The sequence below is a fragment of the Rattus rattus genome, chromosome 10 (assembly GCF_011064425.1).
Source record: "Rattus rattus isolate New Zealand chromosome 10, Rrattus_CSIRO_v1, whole genome shotgun sequence".
In the NCBI taxonomy this organism is placed as follows: Eukaryota; Metazoa; Chordata; class Mammalia; order Rodentia; family Muridae; genus Rattus; species Rattus rattus.
Genome location: NC_046163.1, coordinates 44466569 through 44486049, shown reverse-complemented (window position 1 = coordinate 44486049; position 19481 = coordinate 44466569). Strand labels below are relative to the sequence as shown.

Sequence of the window (19481 nt, the reverse complement as noted above, 5' to 3'; positions counted from 1 at the left end):
ACTTTGTAGTCAAAGCTGGTCCTGGGTTCCTGATCCCCCTCTGCCTCCCAAGGTTGTCATTCCAGGTCTAGATCACCAAATGAGACTAAATAGGATGTTTTACTTGAAGTAAAATCACACATAAATTCGTCTGTTTGATTTTATAAAATAGTACCTTAGAAACTAGTGTGTCGCATGCTATTTTCTTTACTTTTCAACCAGTACCAAGTTCCTAAGTCCACTGAACTAAATATCTTGTCATAGTAACAACTACTGTGATGAAGTCTGCCTTTTTATGCTTTTGATTGGAGGTGCTTTATTAAAATAATGTATCTTAAGTATATTATAGATTGATACTTTGATGTTGCCAGTATCATTCAGAAGTTGCTTGTGAATGTTTACTCTTGGTTTTTGTTTTAATATGCAACACATAGGCGCTCCGCTGTCGCCCGCATTCAGGAGTTCTTCAGGAGGAGAAAAGAAAGGAAAGAAATGGAAGAACTGGACACTTTGAACATTAGGAGGCCACTAGTAAAGATGGTTTATAAGGGCCACCGCAACTCCCGCACAATGGTACCAGCTGCTCATGGCATTCTTTGATGAGATTGCAGTTCGTGGTTTTTCTGTGGTGATTTTGTTACTTCTTTATTCAAGCATGTTTCTTTTAGTCTGATAATATATTGAAAGGAAATTCTACCTCACTAAGGCTCTATATGTAAGCTAGAAAAACTTATTTTAGCTCAGCACAAGCAGCTGTTGATGTGTCGTGGTTTTGTTGTTTTTGTTATGTTGTGTTTATGTGTGCTGTCCTCCTTGGGAGGTTACTATTACATTTTTTAAAGTTCATTTTACATTTTGTTACTTTGGAAAATAAATCTGTACATGAAATCCAGGTTGATCATACAATACAGATACAGTAGTTGTAACACCTTTTAAAGTAACAACTAAAAAGTGGCTTTGGTCACTCTGTCCCTCCTTGGTTCCATTTCTTCATCTTTGAAATAGCCAGGATGGAGCGTGATCTTAGATCAGTTGTGGTGTTCAGAGTCCCCAAATCTGCATATCCTGTGCAGGGCAGCGAGCGTAACCATTACTAAACAGTTCCTATCTCTGCGGCTGCAGCGTTACCACGGGTCCCTGCAGATTGTGTTTTGCCTTTGTTTAAGGAATAGGTAAAAAGTAAACTGCAGTGAGGAAATAACTAGCTCTCCTTGTACGTGTAGTTGGTAGTAACAATGTCATTTTAATAGAAGTAACCAATTTGTATTTCATGCATTTTGCCAATTAAAATTTTAGACAAGAGTAATTAAAGGTGGGCTGAGGGTCCAACCTAGTGGCTGAGTGCTTGCCTAAGGTGCATGAGCCCTCAGTTGATTTCTTAGCACAGAAGAGATGATGAACAAGTAAATGCACAGCCGCGGCGCCCTGTAGCTGCAGGCTCTCCTTCCCTGCCTGCTGTGTGAGCTTCAGGGGAAGTGACTCTTAAAGACAGTCTGCAGTATAAAGATCTTTTTATGTTTCTTTCATGTATATTAAAATAGGATAGCTATTACTTACTCGTATTCCTTTGCTTGCTCGATTAAAGATATGTTTATCTTTTCTTACCTCTGCGGGCTTCTAACAGTTAATGAAAAAATACTTTGTTCTTGGCAAATATAAAAGACGAGAATTCCTTTCTTCTATGAAATGCTGTTTTCTTTATAAAGCTATAATTTAGAAAGTTCATCTGTAAGTATATGCTTTTTCGCATGATGCTGTTTTAAGCCCGGAAATGTCATTTATGCATTTAGCATGTGTGAAGTGCCTGCTGTGTCACATATGTTGACGTTTGCTCAGGGTCGGCCTCCAGTGCTCTTCCACCATGCTGAAGTTCTGTCATGATCTTAAGATTCTTAGAAGAAAACTTCAGTATTTAACTTTTTTATTTTTAAAACCAATTTATTTTCTACATGAGAATAGAATCTGCCTTTCTTTTGGTAACTGTGACCTGGCTATCCTGTTTCATAAAATCCCTCAGATAAAAGAAGCCAATTTCTGGGGTGCTAACTTTGTAATGAGCGGTTCCGATTGTGGCCATATCTTCATCTGGGACCGGCACACTGCTGAGCATTTGATGCTTCTGGAAGCTGATAATCACGTGGTCAACTGCCTGCAGCCCCATCCATTTGACCCAAGTAAGTAAGATACCTTTCTTACTGACTGGGACTTGCTGCGGTCATTCATGAGCTAAAGGGAATATTACAGAAGCCTGAACTATCCGGATAAGCACTGCTAAAGATGGTAATAGCTCTACATGAGTTTAGAACAAAACATTTGTTTCATGGATGGGAGGGGGTTCACAAAGACCCACCCCTAGCTAAGAAGATACTGGCAGGTGATGGCTGCAGGTAAAGGGGGAGTCGGTGTCCTCTGGGATGTGGCTCCTGGAAGAGCACTTGCCCGTGCTCCCATGGCTGGTGAAACTCAGGCACTCACTGGACTCAGTGGACTTAAGTTGGTGGCGGCAGGACTGGGTGTCCATCTGGGAAGAGTTGGAGAGGGAATAGAGGATGGATTTGATCAGAATAGTGTGTACACATGGATGGAATTCTCAAGGAACAAATAAATATTTTTTTAAGGTTCTCAAACCCCAAAAAGAAAGAAAAGAATGTGCTTTTGACAGATATTCTAAAAAAATAAGTTTATTCTTCTAATATTTAAGTCTTACTGTCTCAGAATCTGGCATGACTGAGTTACTCATCATGTATTCAAAACAAACCTCCAAGCCTTTCTAGTCCTCACAAATCAGAATTAATTTACTAGCATAAAAGAGAATCAGCTTGTTCTTGCTTTCTTTTCAAGTGACGTGTATTTCATAAGACAGAAATTTGAGTGACTTCAAATGGTCTTAAATTTTTGTTCTACACTTACTATTAGAAAACATTTAAAATTATAACTAGCAATTAATTATATAGTAAAAAGACTAGAGAGAGTTCAGCAGTTAAAAACAATTTCTATTGTTTTTTGTTTTGTTTTGTTTTGTTTTGTTTTTTTTAGACAGGGTTTCTCTGTGTAACAGAAGACTGGCTGTCTTGGACTGCAGACTCACTTTGTAGACCATATTGGCTTCAAACTCAGAGATCTGCCTGACTCTGCCTCCTGAGTGCTGGGATTAAAGGCATTGGCTAAACATTTACTACTCTTGTAGTGCGTCCAAGCTGGTTCCCAGCACTCGCAGAAGGCAGATCACAGCCACCAGACAATTTAAAGCAAATCTTTGGCCAGGTACAGTCTCATACACCTTTAATCCCAGTGCTCAGGAGGCAGAGGCAGTGGATCTCTGTGATTTCCAGGCCAGCCTGCTCTACATTGACGTTCCAGGACAGCTAAGACTATGTAGAGACACCCTGTCTCAAAAGGCACAACAAAACAAAACGTCAAAAGTATTTATAGTACACTTCAACCTAAGTTTTGATAAGTTTGCACCTATGCTTAATATTTACATCTTGAATTTATGATAAAGATGTAAATTTTCTTTTTAGTTCTAGCCTCATCTGGTATAGATTATGACATAAAGATCTGGTCGCCACTAGAAGAGTCAAGAATTTTTAATCGAAAACTTGCTGATGAAGTAAGACTTTTACTATGCTTGATCTTTTGATTTTTATCTAAAATGCTATTTTAAGGGAAAAGTTTATTGTTGCTAACATAAAACTAAGGCATTTGGTTAAGGAAGTCAAATCTTTAATCTCAACACGTGAGACATAGGCAGGTGGATGTCTATGAGTTCAAGGCCAACCTGGTGGTCTACATAGCAAGTTCTAGGCCAGCCAGGGCTATATAATGAGACCATGTCTCAGAAAAAGAGGGGAAGGGAAAGGAGATCAAATCTTTTGAAAAATAAAAATGAGATAAATAATACTAGAGGTAAAAATCAGATTTGTGCCTTACTAATTATAATGTTGACTTTAATAACACATTAGGTATATATCTTAGAGAAAAGTAAGTTTGTCATGCTTGATATGTATAACAAAAATCTTTTAAAGTTCTGTCTTCATACAAGTGTTTTAGCTGAAAATAAATTGATTATGCAGCCTGTAATCTACCTCCTACCATTCAGGAAGCTGAAGCAAGAAATTCTAGTCAGACTGAGCCACATATCAAGACCCTGTCACAAAAAACAAAACAGGGGCAGGGGGAGAAAGAAAATAATCTTACTGTATGCCCCTCCATAATTGTAGACTGTTACTTTTCTACTTCTAAGTTCTTCACTGAGGGAATTAGGACTGCCCTTCAGTGTGAGTGGATAGAGGAACAAGTGAACGGATACTTTCCCTTTATTATTGTTTTAAGATTTCCTTAGATCCTTGGTTTTATTCGTTTTCATTAACATTTTTAGCTAGCATACAAAATAATGGGTCTCAGGCTGGAGAGATGGCTCAGTGGTTAAGAGCACTGACTGCTCTTCCAGAGGTCCTGAGTTCAAATCCCAGCAACCACATGGTGGCTCACAACCATCTGTAAAGAGATCTGATGCCCTCTTCTGGTGTGTCTGAAGACAGCTACAGTGTACTCATATATAATAAATAAATAAAATATTTAAAAAAAAATGGGTCTCAGCGAAAGGGGGTGAGAGTGGAGGTGATTTCACATTATCATTGCGAACTTCAATCATTGAGCCTTAATCATTCTAACTCCCTATGTCACAAGTCCATATCTTTCCCCAAGGCAGTCTCCCTTCCGCTTCCTGCTTTCGTATATATATGTGTGTATGTGTGTATATATATATAATTCTGCATATGGGAAAAAACATAGTTTTCCTTGTGCTTTCATATTATATATGTATATATCTGTGTGATATGCAGTCTCTGTACTACTCCTGTTACCTTCTCTTACCTTTCCCTCCCTTTTCCCGTTAGACCTCTTCCTCCCCTCTCCTACTCACCCTTCTGTCTTTTCATCTGACATATTCTTCATGGCAGAAAAAGCATGCTGTTTGTCTGTCTGAGTCTGGCTTATCCACTTAGCATGGTAATCTTGTTTCTACCCACTTTTCTGCATGATCTAACCCTTCTTTATGCTCACTTGAACGTCACTGTGTATATACTGCGTTGTCTTCATCCATGGACATCTGGGCTGGTTCTGTAGTTTGGCTTTTATGCCTCCTGCAGCAATAAACATGTATTCATGAGGATCTGTATGCTGTGCTGGCTCAGATGCCTTAGGGTATGAACATGGAGTGGTACAACTAAGTTACATGGTAGGTCTGTCTGTAGTCTTTTGTGGGAAACTTCATACTGATTCCTGCAGGGGCTGTGTAACTGGTTTATTTTTCCACCAACAAACTCTTTTTTCACTCTTCCCAGCATTTCATGTCACTTATTTTCCTGACGATAGCCATCTTGATTGCAGTGAGGCAATGTCTCCCTGTAGATGTTGTCGTTGTTTGAGTCAGGATCTCACTTTGCAGCTCCAGCTGGCACAGAACTGGCAGTGTGGACCAGGCTGGCCTCGAACTTGCCTGTGCCTGTGCAAGTGCTACAATTAAAGCTGCACCACCTCCCCCAGCTCCCACTGTAGTGATCTCTCTGGTGGCTGACGGCGTTGAACATTTTCTTTCTGTTTATTGGCCACTTGTATTTTATTTGAGAACTTTCTGTCCAGTTACTCTCTCCATTTATTTTTTGGACAACTTGGTTTTTTGATATTTAATCTGCTCTCTGTTAGATGCACTGTGTACCCAGCTTTTTCTCCCTTTTTAGACCACTTTTTACTATGTTAATGGTGCAGAAGCCCTTTACATTGATAAAATCCTATTAGTTCATTGTTGGAATTATTTCTTGTACTATTAGAATCCTTTTCATAAAGTTCCTCTCTGTGCTTGTATCTTGTAGTGTTTCCCCCAACACTAATAGTATCAAGTCTTACATTGATTATCCATTTTGAATTGAATTTTGGGCAGAATTTTAGAGAAGTGGTTGTAATCTCATTCTACATGGACATTTCAACTTTTCCTAGCACCATTTGCTTAAAATGCGCTCTCTCTCTCTCTGTCTGTCTGTCTCTCTCTCTCTCTCTCCCTCTCCCTCTTGTGTATTTTTGTTTTGTTTTTTGACACTAAGAAATCTTTCATTTCTCTTGAGTAGATTTATTCGTGGCTCTTGGACATAGACATATTTATGTATTTTGATACTGTTGTGAATGGGATTGTTCTCATTCTTAGAATGTTTGTTACAGGAAAACGCTGGTTTTGTATGTTGAGTTTTATATATTATTACTTTGCTTGAGGAACAGGAAAGAATAAAAGGGACTAAGTATGGTTCAAGTACAAGATATGCTTGAACTAGATACGGTAATTAAGAAACCCATCATTTTAAAGTACAGTAAATATAAATTAATTTTTAAAGAAATGCTGGTTTCTGATCTTTTAACTGCAAGTTAAAGTAATTGTTTGACATTGAACAGCCTTAAGGTAGAAATAAATATAGACATCACACATAAAAACAATGAAAAATATTTCTCTTAAGACTTGCTGAATTTTGAAACTGTTTTCATAATCTTTAAGGCAAAGGTTCTGTTACTGTCTCAACTTTGACATCCTTGTTAATTGCTGTAGGTTATAACTCGAAATGAGCTCATGCTGGAAGAGACTAGAAACACCATCACCGTCCCGGCCTCTTTCATGTTGAGGATGTTGGCGTCACTGAATCATATCCGAGCTGGTAAGACCTTCTACTCTATCATCAAAATCATTACTGTGTGTGAAAGCAATAAGCCCTATCTTATAGAGATCTCTGTGATTTTCTTAATGTCCAACAGCTTCAGAACTAGGATTTCTTTCTGTGAATGCTTGACCCAGCACTGTGAATTATTTCCTTATAAACCGCATTCATGGAAAATGGTAAAATGAAAGCACAGTCACTTGAGAACTGTCTTAGGGAATCTTCTGTAACATACCTATACCATAATGCTTGGAATACAGGGCACTGCTGGGCCTGGTGGCACTGCCTAAACAAAAGGGAGGTAGAGGGAAGAGGGAGGACCAAGTGCAAAGTTACCCTAGGCTACATAGTAAGTCAAGACTAGCCAGAGGTACATGAGCTCCTGCCTCACTAACAGAAATAAAGTCATGCTAGACACACTTTAACATGGATTTATTTAAAAATCAATAATGCCCTAATAAAAAACAAATGTTATATGTTAGAAAAAGGTTATATTACTGTATTTTTCAATGATTTTTTTAAAGATTGACTTATCCTTATTTTATGTATATGGGTTTTGCCTTCATGTATATCTGTGAACCATATGTATACAGTGCCCACAGAAGCCAGAAGGTATCGGATCCTCTGGAAGTGAAGTTACAGACGATGGTCAGCTGCTATGTGGGTGCTGGGAACTGAAGCCAGGTTGTATAAGTGCTCTCAATTACTGAGACATCTCTCCAACCTCTTAATACTTTTATTGGATGCTAAATTGTGGTTCAGTGACCCAGATCCAAAACCTACTTCTCCTTACAAGAGTGTTCAAGAGTAAATTGCATAACCTGTATCATAACAGTGGAAGGTGACTATGATGAACATGCTCATTGCGTCTCTGACTTCATAGACGCATTCCTGGGCTGGGTAGTGTGTAACGTTTAGAGTACTTATGTATCAATACTAACCATTTACTTACTGATAGCAGGTTTCTCACTGTAGTCCTAGTTGCCCTGCAGTTTGCTGTCCTCAGATCAGGCTGTCCTCAGATTCAGAGATCCATCTGCCTCTGCCTCCTGAGTACTAGGATTAAAGGTGGGCACCACCGGCACAGCAAATACTAGCCCTTTAAAAAAGTTCAAGACTTTATTTTAGATTTCTTTATTTATTTTATTCTATGATATGAGTATTTTGCCTGCATGTACATATGTTCTTCACATGCATGCCTAACACAGAGGGAGCTCAAAAGAGAGTGTTGGATACCCTAGAACTGGAGTTACAGTCAGCTGTGAGCCACTGTGTGGTGATGGGAACTGAACCTGGGTCTTCTACAAAAGCAGCAAGTGCTCATAACCTCTGAGCCATCTCCAGTCTCTCAAATATTAACCCTTTAAAGTAGGCTTTAATAAGCAGAGACTGAAGGAAGGGCCATCCAGACCGCCCCACATGGGGATCCATCCTGTGTGCAGACAGCAAACCCTAACACCGTTGCTGTTGCCAAGAGGAATTTGCTGACAGGAATCTGGTGGCTGTTCCCTGGGAGGTTCTGCCAGCACCTGACTAATGCAGAAGCAGATGCAGTTAACCGTCAGACTGATCCCAGAGACCCCCAGGGGAGCTGGGCGAAGAATTGGAGGAGCAGAGGGAGATTGCAACCCCATAGGAAGAAAAATGTAGGCTGGCCAGACCACCCAGTGCTCCCGGGGACCAGACCACCACCAAGAAGTTTACAGGGAGGGATCCATGGCTCCAGATATATATGTAGCAGAGGACGGCCTTGTCTGACATCAGTGGGAGGGGAGGGTCTTGATCCTCTGGAGACTTGATGCCCCAAGTTTGATGCTGGAGCAGTGGGTTGGGAATCAGCGGGGGACCACACTCATAGAGGCAAAGGGGAGGGAGGAGAGGGCGAATGGGATGAGGGGGTTGTGGAGGGGTGTCTTACGGTTTTATGCTATGAACAGACACCATGACCAATGTAAGTTTTATAAAGGACAACATTTAATTGGAGCTGGCTTACAGGTTCAGAGGTTCAGTCCATTATCATCCAGGTGGGAATATGGCAGCATCCAGGCAGGCATGGTGCAGGAGGAGCTGAGTTCTACATCTTAACCTGAAGGAAGCCAGGAACGGACTGAGCATCCTCAGGCAGCTAGGAGGAGGGTCTCCAAGCCCACCCCACAGTGACACACTTCCTCCAATAGTGCCACGCCCTGAGCCAAGCTTATGCAAACTATCACAAGGGGTAACCCGGAAGGGGGATATCATTTGAGATGTAAATTAATGGAAAGATTAATAAAAAGTTAATAATAATAAAAAATAGGCTTTAATAATTTGCCTAGGCTATTACCTGATGAACATTAAAATCTGATTTGAAACTGCATTCCCTTTGACTTAGGGTTTCATGTACAGCCATGGATTCAGGCCATTATTACTCTGGTATGCAAGCCCTGGATGATAAGCCAAAATCTTTCTCGCTTCAGACTTTTTATAATTGCATCATCTGCTGTTTAAAGGTGTCCTTCTGTTGTGGACATTTTCTTTAAGCCTTAACGACCTTCATATTTTCCACAGTGCTTGGGGAAATGTGCCTAACAGACATGTCATAAATGCTGTCCTTACTGTGGCAGTGACTCGATGCCATTGTCTTCATACACCATTGTGTGGTATGGTTTATCTTCATAACTCACATTCATTCCTTCAGTAAGCCGTGCTCTAGGGTAGAGCTCTGAGGCACAGTGCTGCTTACTTAACTGTGCCTGAGACTCTAGGTTGAATTGCCAGCACGGCAGAAACAAGCCAACGACACCAAACACCTTCATTGAACATCCTGTACAAGCCCTGAGGACAGAAAGATAAACCTATAACTTTTGCCATCCTAATAGTGTAGTCTGAAAAGACAGGTTCACAAGTTGTAAACTGGGGTCCCGTTGTAAGGTTCATAAGGGAGTTTTCCAGAAAACGTGGAGGTAGGAGCTCATGAAGAAGTTGGGAAAGTTTCACAAAAAGCATAATAGTTGTACTGGGCAGAGAGAGCCATGATCTAATGAATTGTGTAAGAAGGCCCTAAGCAAAGAGACAGCAAATGGCACAAGCTCAGGAGAGCATGACACAGCGGCCACCAAGTTTATGACGTGTGTACACGCGAATGTTGAATGCGGTAGTGATTACCTTGAGGGAAGAAACTGCATTTCTTTTGGTCACCACTGTTATCTCAGGGTTACAATTCCTGAAATGTAGTCGATATTGAACTTGAGACTAAACCACCAACCAAAGAGGGCACATGGACAGACCATGGACAGACCCACGGCTCCAGCCAAATGTGTAGCAGAGGACGGCCTTGTCGGGCATCAATGGGAGGACAAGCCCTTGGCCTTGTGAAGGCTCGATGCCTCCATGTAGGGGATGCCAGGGTGGGGAGATGGGAGGGAGTGGGTCAGCGGGTGGGGGAACACTCTCATAGAGGCAGGGGGAAGGGGCAGGGGGATTCCAGAGGGGAAATTGGGGAAGGGGACAACATTTGAAATGTAAGTAAATATCCAATAAAAAAAGAAGAAATCTTACAAACAGAAGTACACAATCCTCTTACAAGTGTGTCCAGCTGGTCGCCCCACAAGCCATGTGTCCCAGAATGGCTGTAAGTGCAGCCCAATGGAAAATCATAAACTCAATGAAAATACTGTTTTCAGTATAAGAGGTTTTTTTGGATTTTTGTTTTGTTTTTATGGGTTTTGTTTTTTTTTTTTTTTTGCAAAGTTTTTTGTTTTGTTTTTTGTAACTCCATTGCTGTTTTGGCGCATGAACTCTGTAGATGATGCCAAATCACAGTGTCAGAAGGTTGAACACATCTTCATGGTCTCCAGGCTTTGCTCTCTTGTATCCCTTTCCAGGTCCCCTTAGCTGCACGATAGTCACTGTTAAAACTTAGCTTCCAAGGAACCGTGGTTTTGTATTGTATTTATGCTATTATGCTTTCATCCTTCATTACCTCTTGAGGCAAAATTCAAAGCTTATATTGGGGCTGGAGGGATGGCTCAGGTAAGAATACATACTGTCCTTCCAGAAGTCTGACATTAGCAGCTCACACTGCCTGTGTCACTAGCTCCAGGGGCTTCCAGTGACTCTGGCCTTAGCAGGCACCTGCACTCATATACACATGGATGTGTGTGCACACACATATGGTTTAAAATAGTGAAAAGTAAATCTTAAAAAAAAGTTACGTAGCCAGGTTTGGTGATGTATGACTTTAATCCTAGCCCTAGAAATGCAAAGCAGGTATCTAATTCTGTGAGTTAGAGGCCAGCCTGAACTACGTAGCCAGTTCCAGCCCAGCCAAGGCTGCATAGAAAGACCTTCTCTCTAAAAAACAAAACAAAACATCTATATATACTAGTGAGTGGATTTTTACATATTTAGGTTTTGAATGAGGAACATTTTCCTGGTTTTAAACGAAGTTCTAGGGGTTATTTATGATAGATAGTAAAAGGATTTTGAGTGTGTATGATTCTCGTATCTGTTTTCCAGACCGTCTGGAGGGTGACAGATCGGAAGGCTCAGGTCAGGAGAATGAAAATGAGGATGAAGAATAAACACCTTCTTGGCAAGCACTTAGATGTTCTGAGTTTGTATACGACATTTATTATATTTTTTCTTTACAGAACTTTAGTGCAATTTAAGGCTATGGGTTTTTTTTTTTTTTTTTTTTTTTTTTTTTTTTTTTGAGTTCTTCCCCATTTTTGGGATAACCAAACGTTGGTTTGGAATGAGTGTGTGCATGAGTTGGGAGAGTGTGTAAAACAAAACAAGCAAAACATTTTTGAAACCTTTTGCCGTGTATGGAGTCCTAAAGAAATGCAAAGTGCAATACTCCCTAACCCTCAGCCGTGGGCGCCTGGATCAGTGTTGAGTCATTTCATTGTGGTGGGAATGTTGGTTCAAATAAATTTCTACACTTGCCATTTGCACGTTTGTTGCTTTCTAATTAAAGATGTTGGTTGCTTTAAGATATGCTAAATTTGACTTTTTATTTAAGTCTTTGCTACTTTGACCCACATTTTCCAGTCATTTCTCTAACAGAAGAGGACTTGCTGTTTTCTGAACTCAGTAGCCTTTTCCGCCTTCACCTCTGTGTGACCAGATCCTGTAAAAGGGCCTTTACATTTCTCCTCGCTTTTCCCTCACCTTGAGCTACTTCTCAGGACAAGTTGATAGCTCATCCTTACCGTCACTGAGCCTTGTGCATGGTTTACACTGGCACAGACTCACGGTGCTGTCTGCTCTACCTCTCCGTCCACATTCCCGATGTGCTGCCGTCAGTGAGCTGACTCTGGAACCCACCTCCACTTCAGACAGTCCCCCATACCCAGGCCGTGTGTACCATAGTGGTCTCTAAACTGCTCCGTAGACCTAACCTTTCCACGTCCTACGTTGTCTGTGTTTCCCTCGATCTAAATACATTCATACATTTCTCCAGCCCACTTACAAAAATAGTCTTTTCTCAACACCAGGTGATTGCGTATTTATATACTCTCTAGTCGTCACACGCACACGCATGCACAGACGCACACGCATGCACAGACGCACACGCATGCACCGCTGCACGCCTCTTCCAGAAGCCAGACCTCCCCGATGGGACAGACAGTCGCTGCTTCCTGACACCTTACAGATAAAAATATGTTGGCAGGCAGAGTGGTATACCTGTTTAATGTGACAAAAGGACTACTTCAAAAGCTAGAGTCTCTCTCTCTCCCTCTCTCTCTCTCTCTCTCTCTCCCTCTCCCTCTCCCTCTCCCTCCCTCCTTCCTTCCTTCCCTCTCCCTTCCCCCTTTCTTATGCACAGCATTTGCTGTTTCAGGTTTATAAGCAGGATAAGGCACGAGTCTCTTGAGAAGATGTCTTTGGTTTTCTAGTCAGTGAGCTGTTGGCATCTGTCTCACTTACAAGAGACAGCGGCCGTTCAGCCCTGGCAGCTGTGCCGTGACCTTTAGTTGAGCCAGTAACTATCTCCCTATACCTCCTCACCTGCCAGCAGTTGGAGAAGAAATTGGAATTAAACACTTGGGCTGATCATTGAACACATCTTGAAACAGTCATCCTGTACTACCAAAATTAAAACACCGATATCAGAGAGAAAATGTTGGCGTTCTCAAGGGCAGAGCTATAGATCCATGTTGTATCTCATCCATCACCTTCAGTGCCAGCCTTGAGCTCTGGCCCACATCTGGAAGTGGCTTCCAGACCCTGCAGCGCTGCCTGATGGATGAAAGGCAGAGCCAGAGCAGATCTGATAGCCTGCCACAGTCATCCCAAACACGGGCCCTCTCTGTTGGTGCTTTTAGTGTATTTGCTATGCCAGCTGCTTTCTGTTAAAAGCAGTTCACTTTCGGTTTAATTGGCAGGTAGCTTAACTGTTCTGTTATTTTCCATGACCTAAATATCCTGCCAGAAGAACTGACTTAATCAGATGCTGAGAGGAAGACATAAGTGCCTGCAGCTGGACCATGAGCAGTCATGAAAATCTAGCAGCCACACAGAGCCATCTCTGGGGAACACAGACCTCTTACCCAGGAGAAGGCTGCAAACCCAAGAGCAGCTGCTGCTGGCAGAAGATAGCTTTGTCATGGAAAGTAGTGTGACGTTAGGCCTGCAGCAGGGATTCCCTGGAGGGTAGAGGGTGCTGGAAGACTCCGGTCAGAAGAAAGGCAAACAGCAGGTGTCTGCACTGGCCCTGTATATTGATGGAGGAATGGGAATAGCTGTGCACGTTCTGTTCATTTTCCTGGAGCAGGCCAGCTAGACAGATAGTTAAGGGTACATAGCAAAGACAGAATTTAGTCCTCGCCACTTCAGGATTCAGTGGAGAGGGTGGCAGAAAGGAAACTGGCCCCAGGGTTCACCTACACACTCAGAAAAAAAAAAAGATGAAGACTGTATAAACAAGCAGAGGCAAAGGATAAAGAATGAACCTTGTGCAGGGGTGGTTGTGTTTACACTACAGTCTGCTACACAGTATCTCTGCTTGGTAATGAAAGGAAGACTGGATGGAGAAGGATGGTCGGACGGAGGGAGGGAGAGAGATGAAAAAGCACCAGTTCACTAAACCTCTTAAAAACCAGGCTTAAAAACTGGACAGGATTAAGCTGGACAGAATGGTGCACACCTTTAATCCCAGCACTTGAGAAGCCTAGGCAAGGTGATTTCTGTGAGTATAAGGACAGCCTGGGCTATGACAAAAATGAAAAATCAGGCTTAGAGTGCCTTGAATATAGTATGCAACAGTCATGTAACCCAGTACTCCTTGAGTTAACTGCCTTGGGGAATTTAAATGTATGAATGGATCTACCCAAGTGACTTTACTGTGGGGATGCTCATTCCCAATGCTGCGGTAAGTTTCCCCTTGCTATTTGGTCCTCTTTTAACCCATGGGGAGGTGTGAGAGGAACAGGGCATAGGAAGTTGGGGGGAGGGACAGGTACCCACAAATGTCCATAGACCACAAGTCCAAGTGCAAACTGACAATTTACACAGATAAACACATCCCAAAAACATTTAACCAGATAAACAAAACTAGTCTAAATACACTTTTACTTATTCATAAATACTGATTTACATATAATAACCCACACAATTTTATCTTCAAAAACACCATCCAAAACTTCAAGTTAAATATACTTCAGGATTAGGTTGGGTTTTTATTTGTTTTTGAAGTTTAGTTTTTAACCATGTCTTCCTTCAGGTATACGTCATCAGAACAGCACACAGGAAGGACACTTTTGGGCATGTCTAGCCCACCAGCAGATCATTTCTAGGCATACAGGCTACTACACTTGGCATGGTCGTGTCACCCAACTTCTCTGGGACTGCCCTTTCCTTTGGAAGGAACTAGCTCAACTGTGATTTTTTGTGTTTCAGATAGTGTCAAGAGGAAAACCGGAAGTGGCCACTGACTCCTAAGCCATTAATACTGCTTTTACAAATTCATTTCTGTTTTGGTTCTTTTTTTTTTTTTTTTGGAGCTGATACAAATTCATTTTTAAATAAACGCAGTTTACATTGACCAAGATTGTGCTTGTGGTAATCTTGTGCAGATCAGTGTTTGTGCTTTGAATTCTTTCCAGTAGATGATCCCCTGACATTGGGACTTTTTTTTAACCCATCTGTGCCTCATTCTCCTCTGGCTACAGGCTTGATCTTCTCAGCCTCATGACCAAGACCTAGTGATTTGGCCTGACTTCATTTTGGGACATGGCTTTCCTATGGCCTTTCTGGATTCTCATTGTTTCTCTCCCCACCCCACAGTGCCCGCCTGTCCCTCCTTGTAGCCATCTATGACTGGCAACATCTATGATCCTGTGGTTCATGTGATAACTGACTTCCCTCTTCATCCCCAGGCTTCCTCTAGTTCTGTACAGTCTGGGACATGGATGGACACCTATGCCGCCCCTGCATCTTCCGCCAGGGTCATGGAAGACAAGAGCTCTGGGAACCGGGCTGTCCCTGCCAGACAGAGCAGTTCTCAGCACCTAAAGGCATTGGGGTGGGGTGGGATGTTCTTTCTGGTATAAAGAAGGTCAACATTGGAAATATACTCCACAGTATATACTCATCTTTAATTCGGGGTAACGTAGAAATTTTTCTTTTTTGTGTAGTCAGGCCACTGATGTGGAAAGAAGACTTTCCTACCAGAGAAGCCCATTTCTGTTCCTACTAACCTCGTGCACCCCACATCCCACTCCGCTTCTCCACACTTCTTTATGGCCTGCCTCTCGTCAGCAGTCCTTCATCTCCATTAAGTCCTGTTGTACTGAATAACAAGTCTGCAGGCAGCAACTCTCAACATAATTAATTACCCTGGATTGGGCAGCATGTCTTTTGAAAGTTCTTGGCATTAGAGATCCCTGTAAAACAGGAAGGAGTCTGCCCCATCAGTTACACTGAGAAGCAAGACCAGTGGCTCAGGTCTCCCTGCACCTACGTCCTGTGCTGGATGCCCCACGAGCATTTCTGTAGTCTACCAAGCACCCTATGCAGGCAGTATCTTTGGATTCTGTGTCCCTAGGTGTAAATAGATTGCAAAACTTCATTTTACAGATGCGAGAATACTGAGTAATTTGCCTCCAAACACTTAGCTAGTAGTTGCCAACCTGAAATCTTAACCCACAGCCATCACACACCAGCACCATCCCGACTCTATCCCATGTGCCCGAAGCAAAGGGAGATGGTGCGTTTGAAGTCTTCAATAGTGCCCAGCACCTCATAGGCTCTTAGCTGTTTTAAGTGAGGCACACAGTGGGACCTGATACATGCCTGTCCTTGGCTGCCTCATGTTTAACCACATCATCCTCATTCCTTGCAGACAGGCAGGAGACAGATGAAATGAGGCTAGACAGGTTTCCTGAGTTCATCTTAGGATCCACTGAGAAATGTCTCTCTAGCCTGCAAGTCTAAGGAGCACACTGTCCATTTGAAAAAGCAGGCATGGTTCCTATCTCAACAGACCAGCAAGCTCTCTCGCTGTGTCCACACTGTTTGTTCTCCTCTTGTCTAGACCCAAACTACAGTGTTCTGCTGATAATACCGAGTTTGTCTTGGTGGTGATGGTTTAATTCTTGGCTGAAAGATGGAGTCCGTTATACAAATGAGAATCTACGAACATTAGCACCAACGGGCCATGGTCTTTACAATCCTTCCCCTGCCTGTCCCAGGAGCAGTGACTTGTTTAAGATCACACAGCTCAGTACAGGTAGTTCCTGTGAACTCCAACAGGGGGTCACACATAGAAGGTAAGGATCAGCTATAAGATTGAGACCAGGGCTCAGAGGAACAAACCACCATGTTTTGTTTGACTGGTTGGTTGGTTTGGTCTTTGTTTTGTCCTCTCCACAGCCATGCTGCTGCCGTGTTAATGCCTAAGGTCTTAAACTCTAACTTGAGTTGTCTGGCCAGGGAAAAGGAGGTGCTGAGCTGTGTACACTGCAGTGCCGGACCTAGTGCCTTCTGGGATACAGCAGGTCACACAGCTGGCATCAAACACAGCACAGGAACCAAGATGAGGGTAAAATCTTGGTAAAGAAGCAGCGGAGACGGGCCATGGCCCTACAAGTGATCCTGTCAGAATCAGAAAGACTGAGGTATTTAAGCAAAACAAGTGGCCAAACGTCCCACCTACACTATCTGTGGTTCCCCTGGGGAAGGCCTCAGGCCTGCCACTGCACAGTAATTTGCAGCAGGTTTTGCCATTACATGGCAGGGTTTTAATTGGGACGGTGGACGTCTGCACAAAACGTGGGTGTCCTCCAAAGAGGACAAAAGAGCCTATATGGAACTACCTCTCCCTCTCTTTCCAGCCTGCTTCTCTCTAGCTCCGTTGGGCAAATCAGAATGCCTGAATATGTAAAACCATGGTTCTGGATCCTAAAAACCTCCCAAGACGTGTCCCAGATGGTCGCCCAGTGGCTCAACCCTAGCACCCTAGCTGGAGTACTCAGACCCTGAGTAGCACCCTAGCTGGAGTACTCAGACCCTGAGTAGCCACAGTGCCATTATCACTGCCTGATGCTCTGCATCCCCAACAGCATCAGCATCGGGACTCCTGCCCTCTGCTCTGGTAAACACCAGTGTTTCTCCCCCAGTGCTCGGTGACTGATGTGCTGACAGTTCCGCAGTGTTAGGCAGATGAGTAGGCCTCGCTTCTTTAAAAGGGGTGGGAGTGGAATTCAGTTTTCTAGATCAGCTCTTTTCTTGAATACTGGTGACTCTGGGGTCATCCAGTAGGGTTCAGAGGCCTCAGCATCCTTTCTAAAGCCCTGGGCAATCAGGGAAGAGCTCTCTATCCTTTGCACTGACAACCTGTACTTAGGGGGCATGCTCCACTTCAGTGCTTACTGGGTAATTGGGAATAGGGTCCCTCCAGACACCAGACAAGTACTAGAAAAGCAGAACAGAATACAGAGAGAAGACAGGTGCTGCTAGGAGAGCAGGTCCTGTCCTGTCACTCCATCCAAAATCCTGCCATTCCCCTGCACAGCTGACCTGGAGTAGGTAACAGAATCAAGCACCCAAAGGTGCAAGCCAAGCCTATGGAAGGTTTTCAGTACCCACGTCTCAGTAGTCAGCATTTAGGATCTCCCTAAACAGCCAAGCAGTGCAGACACCAGGGCCAGAGCACGCAGGTGGCTCTCCCTGTGCTCACTGGGCACGCCCTCAACAGTATGCAGATGCTGGGTCACCCTCCAGTCATGCTCAGTTTGTTCCCATCTCTTACAGATTCAGAAGACATCAAAGATCAGAGCTGGAATTGTCTTGGAGGCAACTTGTTCCAACTCCTCACACCTTTCTTTTCTCCAAATGGCCTAGTGATAGGACAGGATGTCCTAGATGACACGCAGACAAAAACCAAGCTGGGTCAAGAACCCAGGCTGTGAACTCAGGTCCAGTGCCCTTTCTACCTTGTGCCAGCCCCAAACTTGCAATGACAGTCACAATTGTCTCTGGAAAGTGAGGCCAACTATGTTTGCCAGTCGCTCAATCATCTCCCATATCTCCTGTGTGAGGGATTTCCCCTCAAATTCTCCCCAGCTGTGCATGACCTCACAGTCCCAGTCTTCGTGATATGCCCTAATCTCCAGGTTTTATTATTCTGGAGATGAAATGCCTGGTACTCACCCTTGTCTTTTATAGTGGTTTCTCCTGTCTTTTCAAATAATAATATTAATAAAAATCTGTCAACAAGGAAGGGGGTGGGGTGGCCACATCTTGGGTGGCCTTTGGGCTGTTTCTATAGGCCAGCAGCAGGTGCCACCAAAGGCCAAGTCCTAACTAGGGCAGTAGATATGGGATGTCTATGTAGGGTGCTCTACTCCTGAGTGCTCTCGGGACTGCTTTTGCATTTAATCTAGCACATGTGGCCCCACACTGTCTGGATCAACCACACAGAGCCCCTAGGTGGTCTAACAGTACTAAGGAGAGCTGTGCTGTCCCCAGGAGGTGCACTGAGTAGGGACTGCCTCTAGAGGCCTCACTGAGACCAGGGGCCGCTAGACCAGCTGGATACTGATGAAGACGAGATCCTCATGGTGGCTTCCCTTTCACATCCACTGTCTCTAATCTTCCTGAAACCCCAGCCACATCTCCATCTGCTTCTAACGTATGCTTGGGAAGCCTCGTTCCATCCCAGGAGCCCTGAAGCAGCCCACGTATGCCTTTACAGCAGACAGCTGACGTCAGAGACTAGAGACAGTACTTTTGATCCTCCTGGCTGTGTACCAGATGTTTCCTTCCCGGCATCTGGGCTCTCTCTGCGTGGTGACATGTTCCAGGGTCTTGGCACAGACACCAGTACCAGTAGCTCCTCCACTGCAGCCCCAGTCCCCTCAGAGCCTTCAACTCTGTTCTGCAGCTAAGACATTCCCTTCCTTGATGCTCTGTAGCTGCAGCCTCTGATTCACAAGAGTCCTGCTGCCTCGACGGCCCCCAAAGCTCGCCCCCGGGACTGTCCGTGCTGTGAACAAGACCCCTGGCAGAGCCTCCTCCCCAAATAAGTTGATTTTGGCTTCAGCCTCAATGGCTTTAGCCAAGCTGGCTGCATAACTGTCCAAGGATTTGTGTACTTCAGCTTTCACATGAAGAATAGAGTTCTTGGCGGCCTCTGTGGGAGAAGGCAGAAAGGAAGGTTAGCAGAAGGGGACGTGGCCTCTGCCGGCTTGCTACTCCAGGGAATGGAGACAAGCGGAGATTACAGGGATGGATTTTGATATCAGAGTCCCCAGGCTAAAATTTTGGACCTCACAATCTACTACCTGAGACATGCCAGACATTTTCTAGTTCAGT

General features: G+C 43.6%; 2 protein-coding genes across 4 annotated transcripts in view; one reads left to right on the top strand and one right to left on the bottom strand.

Annotated features, from left to right (window-relative positions):
• Nucleotides 1–11660, top strand: part of Dcaf6 (DDB1 and CUL4 associated factor 6) — a 100767-nt gene extending 89107 nt beyond the window's left edge. Inside the window, exons 15-19 of the mRNA XM_032914922.1 lie at nt 414–552; nt 1997–2153; nt 3501–3589; nt 6575–6680; nt 11178–11660. Of these exons, the coding sequence (XP_032770813.1) occupies nt 414–552; nt 1997–2153; nt 3501–3589; nt 6575–6680; nt 11178–11242 (556 nt within the window). The 3' untranslated portion in view covers nt 11243–11660. The remainder of the gene's footprint in view (nt 1–413; nt 553–1996; nt 2154–3500; nt 3590–6574; nt 6681–11177) is intronic.
• A 5494-nt stretch (nt 11661–17154) lies between these two features.
• The window catches only part of Gpr161 (G protein-coupled receptor 161), a 41717-nt gene continuing 39390 nt past the window's right edge, over nt 17155–19481 (bottom strand). For all 3 annotated transcript variants that reach the window (XM_032915113.1, XM_032915114.1, XM_032915115.1), the window contains one exon: nt 17155–19299. In XM_032915113.1, the coding sequence (XP_032771004.1) occupies nt 19034–19299 (266 nt within the window). In that variant the 3' untranslated portion in view covers nt 17155–19033. The remainder of the gene's footprint in view (nt 19300–19481) is intronic.